The 14807-nt window shown below is 31.9% G+C and overlaps 1 protein-coding gene and 1 long non-coding RNA gene across 2 annotated transcripts; one reads left to right on the forward strand and one right to left on the reverse strand.

Annotated features, from left to right (window-relative positions):
- Nucleotides 1-1116: 1116 nt before the first annotated feature.
- LOC138332991 (uncharacterized) lies at nucleotides 1117-3758 on the forward strand. Its single transcript, XR_011209920.1, has 3 exons — nucleotides 1117-1405; nucleotides 2902-3081; nucleotides 3531-3758. It is a non-coding gene; the product is annotated as an uncharacterized lncRNA (long non-coding RNA).
- An 8106-nt stretch (nucleotides 3759-11864) lies between these two features.
- LOC138332756 (forkhead box protein E4-like) lies at nucleotides 11865-12722 on the reverse strand. The gene has a single exon (XM_069280725.1). The coding sequence runs from the start codon at nucleotides 12701-12703 to the stop codon at nucleotides 11924-11926; it is 780 nt and encodes a 259-aa protein (XP_069136826.1). The 5' UTR covers nucleotides 12704-12722; the 3' UTR covers nucleotides 11865-11923.
- Nucleotides 12723-14807: the final 2085 nt, after the last annotated feature.

The following is a 14807-nucleotide window of genomic DNA, read 5'->3' on the forward strand; positions in this document are numbered from 1 at the left end:
ATGATTGTAAACGGCGACTAAATCTGGGATCTTATCTAGTTTCTTATTTCTATAACCGACTTTGTCCTTTGTTTCCTTGACACCACCTTAACATTGTCCAAATATCGATCATTTTGGACTACCTGGCCGAAACACATCATGGTCTTAAAAGTGGTGGTTACTGTTCCTGTATAACGTCTCCGTGAAACTATAAAGGGGTGGCACGACACGTGCGGCCATTGTCGGTATAGTGTGACCAGGTGGGATATATTTTCTGGTGTCTCAGGAAGTATCCTTCGGTAATATAGCACTATAATATGTGTTTTCACACAACATCAATATACCACAGCCTCCCAAATCTTACAAATATCAACACTCAGGTTGTCATTTGATAACATAAACCCCAATAATCAATCATTCATAATTATTTGTCCATCTAAACTTATTTTGCCTGTGTGAACCTGTTTGATCGTCCCGGACATGTTTGACTCACGAAAGATATGCTAGATTCTTTAAAAATAAAATGATAACAGAAGTTCAGACAAGTATGATTTTGTTTCTGTGCCTTCTGTTATATTTTAAAATGGAGAATTTGATGATAAGAATACAATAAAACTGTGCCCAAGGTGAGCAGACATTTATACAATCACTCCTTATTCCATAAGCTTTTAAACACATTAGCAAGAGGTCACGATGAAAGGTTGAAGTAAAATTTCACATTTTGATTTCCGCTTAAAAAGCAACATTACCACCCAATCTGCATCTTCATTGTTTATCTTCACGAAGATGTATTCCGCAACGATCGACTCAGTCGGCTCGACGCTTAACACCTTTTACAAACTTCTACTGGACCATGATGTTTTGTGATGTACATGCAATATCAGTCTGATTTATCCTCGGAACGTGTACACAGAGATTATTGTCTTCCGCGCCATTGAAACATTAACAATCAGAACGAATATTCAAAAAAGAGAAAATGAGATTTCCCCTCTCATGATGATTTTATACATTGTTTGAAAAGCCGCGTTTGTATGGAACATCAAAGGAAGTCTCCATAACGAGGCTAACGTGTGCCTCAGCACAGCAGTTAGATAAAGTGACTCTCAGACTATGGCATCTGGTGCTGTTGTTTATATGTTTCTACTATATTTCCAGTCGTTTCTCGTCCAAATATATTGTTCTGACAATGTCGCGATAGCCTACGAACAAAAGAAATATCGTAACTTCGTTGTGTGGGAAAATCAGCTCGCCTCTACGACAGTTGTCTCTCTTGGAATGTGTTCATACTATTGTCTCACCACGCGTAACTGTATTTCATTCTTTTTTAATGTTGAGAGAAGAATGTGTAATTTGCATTCGGTGATGTTCCCTGTTCTAGCGTTTTGGATACCCGACAAATCTTGGACCTACTACCAAATGAATGGAGGTAAGCTGTATGATGTGGCCTTCACGCCAAGCATCAAAGTTATAATTGAACCATTTTCGTTTTACTTGACCTTGAAACAACCTTTTTCCTGGCAGGTTAGATGTATCCGTTTGTAGAAGAAAGTGATCTGATTCTTTTGACATTCAATTCAATTCATTCAATTTATTTTATTACGAATGCAAACAGCATATATGATTACAATAAACATATATGTGACAACATATGAAATATGTGCAAGATGACGGAGAACACTGCCAATGTATGACAACACAAAATACGATATACATTACAAAAAGCATGTGTTAATATTTTAAAATAAGTTTGCCAAAAGATATGTTTATATATATTGTACTTTGAAGTACTTTCTAAACTACTTCTCATTAGTGACCTACACTTGTAACAAACTAGAATACTTAGTGACGAGTTTGTATCAGCAAATGGACTCTTCAAATACAAAACAAAAACATTACAAAATTTATGTAAATTTATCAAAGTTCTGTTTAAAATGTTTTATAAATTTTCCCCTGATACATTGTACACAGCGCAGCGATCTCTTTTAATAGAGGTGTCACGGTAACGTTAATCTATGTAAATCTTCTCGAAAACTGGAAACGGTAAATCTTCTCGAAAACTGGAAACGGAATCTCCCGCGTGATGACAAACATGTTATACTTTGAAAAATATCAACCTGAAAACATCAGTGAAAGATAAACCTTCCAATTTATTCTTATCAATTTATTTTTATGTAGAGTTGGAAACCGAAAACGGTCGCGTGATTAAAAACAAGTTGTACTTTTAAATAATTCAAAATGAAAATATTAGTGAAAGATCAACCTTCCAATTAGTTCTCACCTTAATCTAACATTTATATTTTCTCCTAAATCGTAACTTAATGGCATTGAGATATATTTTGTAGCCACAGTCACGTATATTATATACTAAATATATTTTGTAGCCACAGTCACGTATATTATATACTAAATATGTTTTCTTGTGATAATCTGATGCCAGTAATTCATCAAAGCTATGATTCTAATAATTAATAATTCTATAAATGGTTTCTACATGTACACAAATTCGATGCACACAATATGCAATAAGAACAAAACACGTGTCTTGACATCGATAAGCCTGATGGGTCAGGGGAGATAACTCTTTCGCCGTTAGAAATCCTTTATTTCTATGAAATCTATTGTAAACAGCATTCTTAACAATGATATATTTCTATTTAGTAACAGTTAAAAAATGAATTAACTGCTGCGCTCTCAGATAGGCTTTACCTAAAATAATAGTATTTGTTGAATGTTGTTAATATGTTTCTCTATACATTGTACTTTTATTAATAAGATGGAATAAAGAAGTTGAAAGTTGTCACGAAATTCTGCGTCAATTACGAAACCCTATAATGTGACGCATAATTCTGTGACAACATTCAACTTCATCTTTCTTTATTCCATATGCCTGTAATATTTTTTCACATTCTCGATTTATGGCAGATGGATGCGATCCTTCACTTGGATACATTCACCAGCGTCACCTATCAACGTGTTACAAGCTTTATTCTGGGAATGATGCTAAATCTGCGTCGGATGCAGCGCTTGTATGCAAGGGTGATGAGGGCGAGTTGGTTAGAGTAGATTCGAACATGAAACAACAACACCTCTCCGAGTATCTGGGTAAATGTTCAAACCGCATTGTCCAAATTCAAAACCCTAAAGCTACACAATACTTTTTATATTGTTCATCAGCATTTTATAGCGTTGGAAAACATTAAAGGGACAATTACATGTAAGTAAGGCCAATTTTGTTACATAACCACGATGCAAAATATGGCATAAATGTATTGTTCTACATTCTTATGAGGCCTAATAATACCATTATCCTTATATTTCGACCGGTTTGCTCGAAATCATTGACTTTAGTATAACTTGTAAACTGCCACCGAATATCAACTAAATATCATCAAACAGCGTGGTCACGTCTCCGTCCAGTCTTCACGTGCTGTATCAGTTAGTGTAGTTTCATACATAATGGTGTTATACTTTTAATCAAAAAAGTATTATTTTTTTCTCTACATTAGACATCTAAACATGTAATTTATCGATGACACTTTTATAATTTACAGATATTTCCCGTGACGAAAAGATTTATATCCAAGGCAATCATGTCACAGAAGGAATATGGCGATTTGACGATGGGGAAAAGATGGCATATTTTCTGTGGAATTCTGATCATGAACCGGATGTGGAGGACGCGCATGCTTTGAATTACTTAGTGATGGCACGGTCGTCGCGTTATAAATGGGACAAAGTAAGCGGAAATGAAAGTTATGCATTTATATGTGAGAAACGAATATAACCACTGTAGTGCAACTAGTACGGCAACGATGTTTTGATCCGTTTCCGGTATCGCTTCGGCGACATGAAGACCACGGTACTGTGCTTTGTATCACTAATTTGCTGGTGTTACGGATGATACCATGATTCATGGTATGTAGTGATTGCTGAAGAGTATGATAAGTTTCAACCAAACCAAAACAATGTATTATTATCTGTTTTCTTATATTTCAAAAAATGCATTTGAATATCACACATGACAGAAAACACAGCAAAATTTTTCGTTCAGCTTCGATTTGCCGACTTATATTGAGGTATAGTTTTACTGTGATTCAATATTGGAAATCTTTAGACTTTCCCGTTTCCATTGGTATATAATTTGTTTACAATAATGTTGAATATACTTATGAAATTCAACAATTTGTGTTCGATATCAGACTAGTGTCGCAACGGTTTTGAATTTCAATAGTGTACGGTTGAGACACAAGTTAAAAACAAAAGTAAGTGTACGGTTTGGATTTCTTTCTTTCAGATAATGACATGAAAATAGACCAATTTGTGTACTATTATTAGAATTAAATTCATCAGACATAATATTTAACGTGTACGCGGTTAGACGACTTAGGAAAGCTTCAAGTAAAGTAAGTAATGTTTTCTTAATTTTGTAGTAGACTAGAAATGGGTATACTAGTTTATCCCGTAATGCGCTTGATATAAAGTAACCTTGTTCATGTCATATTTTTGCATACATTGGCTATTGTAATTAAAAAAACCCATATCAAATAGCACGCACAAGGACTCAAATATACTTATTAATACTTGGTGCGATAATAGAAATATATATATCATATGACTGTTTTAACATATATCCGCACCATGATAGATATGCGAAAACAACCAGTTTATGTCACACACCAATGCATGTCAAAATATGACAACGAATGCTTAATTACACTAATGATACATGCAAAAATATTACACGGGCAAAATCACTAGCCGTTCCAGTTATATAGAAAAAAAAGCTAAAGTTAAATTATAAAACGCGTTCGTATACGTCTGCATAGAATAAGAATATCATTTGATAAATATAAACAGTTGATGATTTTTGGGGTAACTTGGTTCGATTTCTTCTGGTGTGTTGTCATGAACAACCGATTAAACAATGACAGTATCTGACTACCGATAAACCAAATATACAAAGATATATATACTTCAATTTTAAGAATACTTTAACGTTATTCAACGAATTGTCACATTGACTTGAACTCAGTGTTTTTGTGACCTCTTGAACTCTGAAGAAATTATTAGCACACCAAAATCTACATGTAACTGCCAATGTTGATAGAGAATTATCATACATTGGGTTTAATAGCCATTAGCCAGACATAGGTACTGTACATGTGTACAGTGACAATATAAATATTAGTTATTAACGGGCACGAAATTAAATCTGACGTAATTTCAATAACGATGAAGGGACATCAAGAAACCAAGATGTTACGCCCACAAGAGTCTGATTATTAGATAAAGTTGTATCAATGTACACCCAACACATTGCCCATGGACCATTTTATACGATTTTAAAAGGAAAAGGTATCGCTATTTCCAACGTTAGTAATCTGTTTCTTTAGACTTCCTAGAAATATGATTTTTGGCCGCTAAAGCGCAGGTGTGGTAGATTTTTTTTTTTTTTTTTTTTTTGTGTGTGTCGGGGAGCTTTCCACCTTTCGCAATATATACGTATACTTAGTAGAATGTGATTTAACCGATTTTTTATCTAGACCTCTTAAACGTGTAAACATGGTCTATGGGTTCTTTGGTTGGTCCATATTGAAATGAATTGTATCTTTTTCAATTATCCTTGTGGTTACGCTAGGAATTGAGGACGGCGGTACAAGATGTCCGACTCTATGGCATATTTACAGCAAATTTTGCCGTTAAAATTCTCCCAAAATAGTTTTTGTTGGTATGCAATAAAAAAATTCATAAATTCAAAAGTTTTCAAGAGTAAAAACTCTTTAATTCCACATCAAAGGATTGGAGAGACCTATAGGCATTGTAATTATGGGCATAAAAACAGTATACGAAATCATGTACATATCAGATGCAGGTACACACATCTCATTCGTATAATAAAAATGTACCTAATTAGTATAATAGTATATATGCATTGGTCAGTGTGACCGAGTGGACAGCGGCAAACTATTGTTTTAAAGGTGAACTGGACAAATGTAATTAATGCCACAGCTAGGGATCTGATAATTATTTACAGTTTATAGATTTATGCACATTAATTATGATGTAATCGTGGACCCACAAGAGTACCCAAACACCATTTTAGACGTTTTAGGGGTCTATATCCTATTCTACATTGTACTCTGTGTGTTTAATGTAGAATAGGATTTTTACTGATTTTTTTTTTTATTTACGTCCCTAAAACATCTAAAAATAGTCTATGGGCATTCTGGTGGGGCCATAATTATAGAAACTGTAACTAATTCTCAGATCCCTGTGCTTAATACGTTACGGTTGGATTCTATTACGCATGGAGATGCCATCATATAAATACCAAACCGTTGCAATCTCAAACTCCAAACCGTACACTTTTTCGCAATATCATCGATCAAAACCGTTGCGCAAAGACTGACACAACGATGTAAACAATGGGTCAATCACTCTTTATTCTTCATCATCAAATATATATGAACCTAATAATTTGTTTCTCAGTCAAATCTTGTGAATATCTTGAATAATAAGCAAGATATAGATGAAAACTTGAAGTTTTTGCTAGGAACTCGCATCAAGCTGTATGTAAGTGTCACAATTGTATGATAAATAGGAGTACTTTGCGTGAAATCACGATCTTAATACAAGGTAGGATATCTAATTAACACTTGAGCTAAATATCGGTCTGCAACACCATGCGCAATGTATTTAAACTCTTCAAGTTGGAACCTACCTGCTCGGTACTCGTATATCGAAGCGATACCGGAAACGGATCAAAACATCGTTGCCGTACTAGTTGCACTACAGTGATAACGGGTACACGCATTACTCGAGCACATGGCCTAAACGTAGGGTTGAATTACAGGTAGGCAAAGCAATGGTAACACTTCGGAGAAATATACAGCAATCTTCGGAAAGGTGTTTGATTTCCGTAGATTGCCAGAAATTTCTCCGAGATTTCCCCAATCCTGCGACTTGCTGGAACTTGGTAGTAAATAAAACAAAATGTAATCGTTCTCCCTGCGTATGTCACCTTTGTTTTAAATACACTCACTAACACATGTAACAAAAACACATATACATAGAGATTGGAAACTCCTTCTCTGTGTTTGATAACGGCGATTTTTAATCAGTATATATATATATATATTCATATTTTTTTTATTGAAAAAATAAACATTTATTAAAAAAAGGAAGTGCATTGTCAGTTATTGATTTATACATTGTAAGTAAAAATATTGGGTTGTTCTTTCAAAACTCATATACACAGATGATTGGATTCTTTGTTGTTAATTGTGGCATGGTAAAACGTATGATACGTTTACATAATTCACGTGCATTCTTCCTACCAGCTGTAGACCTACATGTATGTCGATGATACACGTGTCTTCGGTATATATAAGTTTACCTTGTTTTGACACTGAATTATCAACTTTGAACGAGAGATAACCAAAGGAAAAATGCGAAAAAAGTGGATAAATTAAACCAAACCATTCAGAATACACTTTTATTTATAATTCTAACAGTTTTTTGATGTCCTGTATTATCACTGACATTTCTTGCCTTCAGCTTCCTTGGAGAATTAACCATAAACAGAATTCTAAACAGATTTCTTTCTTTGTTATTTGTGACTCACCAATGACGAATTTCATTTGGTATCAAACAACTTAATTTTCATAAAGCATATGGAGGCTGTTATAGTCTAAATCTATCGGATAGATAAGATACATATTTTACTGTCTATACAACAACGAATTGTATGATAGATTTTACTCGGTTGTTCTACATCATTGGTTTGCCATTTTTATGTACATCGTTATTTTTTAATAATAATATAAAACAATTGTTGTGATAAAATGACAATGTAAGGTTATCACCTGTGTTATAAGGGAAATAAATCTTACAAAAAGTTAGCTAATAATTTCATTTCAATGAAAACAGTTTTTCTGTATGGTTTATGTCTACTGTTTTGTGTTGTCGTACTCGGGGGATAAAAACCAGAGTATCTGTTGTGTATTTGGGTTGATCAATTAAGGATACAGGCCCGCTGATTGGTGACGACACCTCCGTCAGACATTATCGTCGCCGACTCACGCGCCAACATATTTATATTGATTTTAAATTGTGGTAGAAAACATTTTCAAACTTTTAAATGGACTTCGCAATTAAGATCTCCCTCCAGATTAAGGAAATAGAAGGCATTTAAGCTGAGACGTAGTTTCTGGATGAAACCGCTTGTATCTATAGAATCCTACACAGGAGTAACATTGTTTTCCATTATCGGTTTGTCAGTTACTTTTGTATTAACTAGTTACACATTATCTACTTTTGTTTATTTACTAGTTACACATTATCTACTTTTGTATTAACTAGTTACACATTATCTACTTTTGTATTAACTAGTTACACATTATCTACTTTTGTATTAACTAGTTACACATTATCTACTTTTGTATTAACTAGTTACACATTATCTACTTTTGTATTAACTAGTTACACATTATCTACTTTTTTTGTATTAACTAGTTACACATTATCTACTTTTGTATTAACTTGTTACACATTATCTACTTTTGTTTTTTAACCAGTTACACATTATCTACATTTGTATTAACTAGTTACACATTATCTACATTTGTATTAACCAGTTACACATTATCTACATTTGTATTAACTAGTTACACATTATCTACTTTTGTTTATTAACTAGTTACACATTATCTACTTTTGTTTATTAACTAGTTACACATTATCTACTTTTGTTTATTAACTAGTTACACATTATCTACTTTTGTATTAACTAGTTACACATTATCTACTTTTGTATTAACTAGTTACACATTATCTACTTTTGTTTATTAACTAGTTACACATTATCTACATTTGTATTAACTAGTTACACATTATCTACTTTTGTATTAACTAGTTACACATTATCTACTTTTGTTATTAACTAGTTACACATTATCTACTTTTTGTATTAACTAGTTACACATTATCTACTTTTGTATTAACTAGTTACACATTATCTACTTTTGTATTAACTAGTTACACATTATCTACTTTTTTTATTAACTAGTTACACATTATCTACTTTTGTTTATTTACTAGTTACACATTATCTACTTTTGTATTAACTAGTTACACATTATCTACTTTTGTTTATTACTAGTTACACATTATCTACTTTTGTTTATTACTAGTTACACATTATCTACTTTTGTATTATACTAGTTACACATTATCTACTTTTGTTTATTAACTAGTTACACATTATCTACTTTTGTTTATTAACTAGTTACACATTATCTACTTTTGTTTATTTACTAGTTACACATTATCTACTTTTGTATTAACTAGTTACACATTATCTACTTTTGTATTAACTAGTTACACATTATCTACATTTGTATTAACTAGTTACACATTATCTACTTTTGTATTAACTAGTTACACATTATCTACTTTTGTATTAACTAGTTACACATTATCTACTTTTGTTTATTAACTAGTTACACATTATCTACTTTTGTATTAACTAGTTACACATTATCTACTTTTGTATTAACTAGTTACACATTATCTACTTTTGTTTATTTACTAGTTACACATTATCTACTTTTGTTTATTTACTAGTTACACATTATCTACTTTTTATTTACTAGTTACACATTATCTACTTTGTTTATTAACTAGTTACACATTATCTACTTTTGTTTTTTACTAGTTACACATTATCTACTTTTGTTTATTTACTAGTTACACATTATCTACTTTTGTTTATTTACTAGTTACACATTATCTACATTTGTTTATTAGTTACACATTATCTACTTTTGTTTATTAACTAGTTACACATTATCTACATTTGTTTATAGTTACACATTATCTACATTTTGTTTATTAGTTACACATTATCTATTTGTTATTTATTAGTTACACATTATCTACATTTGTTTATTACTAGTTACACATTATCTACATTTGTTTATTTATAGTTACACATTATCTACTTTTGTTTATTTACTAGTTACACATTATCTACATTTGTTTATTAGTTACACATTATCTACTTTTGTTTATTAGTTACACATTATCTACTTTTGTTTATAGTTACACATTATCTACATTTGTTTATTAGTTACACATTATCTACTTTTGTTATTAACTAGTTACACATTATCTACTTTTGTTTATTTACTAGTTACACATTATCTACTTTTGTTTTTACTAGTTACACATTATCTACATTTGTTTATTAGTTACACATACATATTACATTTGTTTATTTAGTTACACATTATCTACTTTGTATTATAGTTACACATTATCTACTTTTGTTATTTAGTTACACATTATCTACTTTTTTTTATAGTTACACATTATCTACTTTTGTTTATTTACTAGTTACACATTATCTACTTTTGTTTATTTACTAGTTACACATTATCTACTTTTGTATTTACTAGTTACACATTATCTACTTTTTTTATTAGTTACACATTATCTACTTTTGTTTATTGTTACACATTATCTACTTTTGTTATTATACACATTATCTACTTTTTTTTATAGTTACACATTATCTACATTTGTTTATTAGTTACACATTATCTACATTTGTTTATTAGTTACACATTATCTACATTTGTTAATTAGTTACACATTATCTACTTTGGTATTAACTAGTTACACATTATCTACTTTTGTTTATTTACTAGTTACACATTATCTACTTTTGTTTATTTACTTGTTACACATTATCTACTTTTGTTTATTACTAGTTACACATTATCTACTTTTGTTATTTATTAGTTACACATTATCTACTTTTGTTTTTATTAGTTACACATTATCTACATTTGTTTAACTAGTTACACATTATCTACATTTGTTTATTAGTTACACATTATCTACTTTTGTATTAAATAGTTACACATTATCTACATTTGTATTAACTAGTTACACATTATCTACATTTGTATTAACTAGTTACACATTATCTACATTTGTATTAACTAGTTACACATTATCTACATTTTTTATTTACTAGTTACACATTATCTACATTTTTATTTACTAGATACACATTATCTACTTTTGTATTAACTAGTTACACATTATCTACATTTGTTTATTTACTAGTTACACATTATCTACATTTGTTTATTAGTTACACATTATCTACATTTGTTTATTAAACAGTTACACATTATCTACTTTTTTATAAATATTTTATAAACAACATGCAACCAAATAGATGTCTTAAGCAGAAATAAAGTCTTCTTTTTAGATTTGACAGGGCGATGCTGTTTCTACTATACCCGTGATATCCCACTGGCCCTGTATAGAGTCAAGGTCAAAAAGATGATGTTTTGTTTATCTTTGACTTAGCCAATGACACATGCTTTTCGAACATTTGTTTGCTTAACATATTCGTTTGGCTACTCAAAAACATAAGTATAAGATTTATTCTGGACCGTGGACCTCAGGATCATGACACAGACTTAGTCCAAAATTGTCTTGATTTTAGACTTAACCAATTAAAGATGACATTCCAAAAAGTTATCACCATTTATAATTAGCTGAGCTAACTTAAGTTTAAGATACTCTCAAGATTCTGAGGCCAATCAGGGCATGCTATAACGCAATCATCAAACAACATCAGTTGTGATATCATTTTATTGCAATCAGACGGGAAACAACTCGGATTGTCTCACAACAAATTATCTTTTCAAAACATGCGTGGATTTATAACGTTTTTAAAATGATACATTCTACACTATAAATGTATTTCCATAAAAATAAATCAGTCTTACTTGTTTTTAACAATTTTTTAAAATCTAGCTGATGATGAGTTAAACGTCATACATCTCTAAAAATAAATATTCTATCAACAAATAACTTTAATAATTGGTGATCTTTACACTTCAAATGGTATTGATACGTCATGGTATTAAATTTCTACCTTTCTAAACTGTTTTTGTATCCCGTCCAGATTAACGTTCACATTGACATTCACAGAAGGGATAATGTTTCCTCTCGTTTCGGGCGTACACGTTCTACTTCCGGTAAATGTTGGACGTATGACGTCATTAGGCCACATAACGTTGTTGGTATTATGATTGTTTCCATATCGTTCTTCTTTAGAGCGAAATGGTTCTGTCCCAAATACTGATGCCAAGTACCCTGTACTAACGCATGTTTTACTCATCGGGACATACCCTGAGTATAGTGTAGGCTGTGACGTCATCACTGAGTCCCCGGATGAATGACATGGTTTACACAGCATCCTTAATTCGTCATCACATTTGCGAACGCGCCTTCTTGCCTGTCGCCGCCGGAAGTCACCCCTACCGAAGTCATCTATGTTTGCTGGATGAATCGCCCAATAACTTCCTTTCCCACTTTCACTCCGTCCGGATTTGATAAAACATTCGTTGAGAGAGAGATTGTGACGAATGCTATTCCTCCAACTCTTATCCTCCATCTTATAATGTGGATAATTCTTTGAGATCCAATCATAGATTTCCGATAACAACATTTGTTTAGAGGGTTCACTTTGTATCGCCATTGAAATCAAAGCAATATAAGACAAGTTTGGTTTCTTTGCTAAAGCAGTTCCATCCGTATGTTCGTTTGAATCTTCACATGTCTGAAATTTAGCAAATTTGTGATGTAGGTTTGATTCCGACTCTGCATCGAGTTTTCTTTTCTGAGTAGGACCGTCATTCATGATTCACGTCCGAAACAAACTCACCTTCCCCCGTCCAACAAGAGTTGTGTGGTGAAAGAATCATACCAAGTATATCATATATTGCAGTCCTTTGTTTATTGCAGAGTGAATACACAAAAACTCCGGAACTGTTATATACAAACGAAATCAGGACGATTTAATATAAAACTTTCTGTAGACGCAATGTAGTAATAAGGATAACAGTACTATTATAATATATCAATGTATATTAAAATGACTTTCAACATTTCATTCAGACAAAAGTGTCAGCTATCCAAACTGCCAAACATAATAAGACGTATGTGTTACCAACACTCATACCGCACTCAATGAAACTGTTTAACGTCGCCATGATACATGTATATGTATGTGAATAGAAAGGTCACTCGGTACTTCTCGGCCGTTTTCGGAACAGATCAGTGAAACTAGGTTCTGCCGTTCTATCGTCTTTTTATGTATAGTATCATTAGGGTTATCAGAAAACATTAAATAGTCGTATTTTTAAAGTCAATATAGCTACAATTTTCATTCAAATTGTTTTAATCAAAGTAATATATAGACTTTGGCAATCACTGCCTTTGTACATCTTGAAAATATATACGACATGTAATACACAACACAACAGTTCTTTGGAGACAATGTGCTACATAGTGTCGGTTAGCGTTGTGAAGACCAATATATTCAGATTATTGGGATTTGTGTCATCTCCGAATATCAGGTTTCTCATGAACATAAGTCGATTCACATAATAATCCTTTCTATGTATCCAGCAGTATAATGTCTCCGGTACACTAATATTGCTCATTTTAGATTGAGTATATGCAGATGCTTTCCCTGACCGAGAAAATCAGTAAAACTAGAATAACAAAAACGCTTCCTTCAATGCAAAGTTTGATAATTGTGTACATGTCACGTGACGAAGTTCCGTCATGACACTGAGATCGATCGGGTTGCTCTTCTCTCCTGATAACGTGAATGGCAGGATTGGTGAAAAGAAAGTGTCTAAATATGCATAAGGCTATTGATATGACAAACATTCCATCCGTATTTTCTTTATGAAAACATTTTTAATAATTACAAGACTGTCTGTATTTTTACCGCTATAATTATAAAAAAGAGAGTTGGATATATTATATTATAATAAATGTACATATTTCAAAACAATACATTTTAATAAACTGAGGAACGTAACAGTCATTATCAATTCTTTAAAGCATTCAAAAAGAATGTTGAAGGCGTCATATCGTCCTACGACGAGCACAGGAACCCATTTTTTATGTTTCTTATAACAGATCAAACATGTAGTATATGAAGCTCAGCCATCCATACCGATACTCTAATTATCATATGGATGTGAGAACGGAATGTGTATTTACATATCATAATATTTCATACCGTGACAGTTATCCTCTGTAGACCCAAGGTTAACATCTGATTGGGTCATTCTACTTTCAATTTAGAATGTAAGCATTTTGTAATTTCCTTTAACGAGACTTTAAATATTCCTTTGGATTGTAGTTTTTTCTAGTTCCAATAACGACCTCTATTCTAGTCAGTAGCACAATTGAAAGCAGTATTACTTGTTTACATAGAAATATTTCCATTAAGTTCGGCTTGGGATAGTCACATTTTCCTTTCCTTGTCTATAGTATAAATATAAAATCATTGAAATTGGAAAGAAAACCACACACATTCATAATTTTAAATATCAAATCAAATTCTTTCATATTGTAGTATTGCCGTTTGGATGCGGCTAGGTTCAGGCGACAAATGAAAACGCAGTTTTCATATGTCAACAAAACTGTACCGAAGTGACAGTAGTTACCTACATTTGTAAATTGAAGCGTACCATGACTGTCAACAACAACTCGTAGCGGAGTCATATTTACTATTTACATATTTACTATTAACTGTTTTAGACCATCTAAATGAAGTACATAGATACGTTGAACTTAACAGATCGGAAAGAAAATAGTTAAACAAATTATGCAAAGATAAACTGCGATCTCCTGACAAAATTGGACATTGAAACATGAAAAGCACAAAAACTGGTGTCCGAACTGAGATAATGCCTCACAAACATGTTTATCTTCGGTATTTTGAA

This window comes from Argopecten irradians, chromosome 10, assembly GCF_041381155.1.
Source record: "Argopecten irradians isolate NY chromosome 10, Ai_NY, whole genome shotgun sequence".
Lineage (NCBI taxonomy): Eukaryota > Metazoa > Mollusca > Bivalvia > Pectinida > Pectinidae > Argopecten > Argopecten irradians.

What these genes read in the sequence shown, in the direction of transcription:
- LOC138332756 (XM_069280725.1), bottom strand. Translation starts at nt 12,703, where the DNA reads ATGAATGACGGTCCTACTCAGAAAAGAAAACTCGATGCAGAGTCGGAA.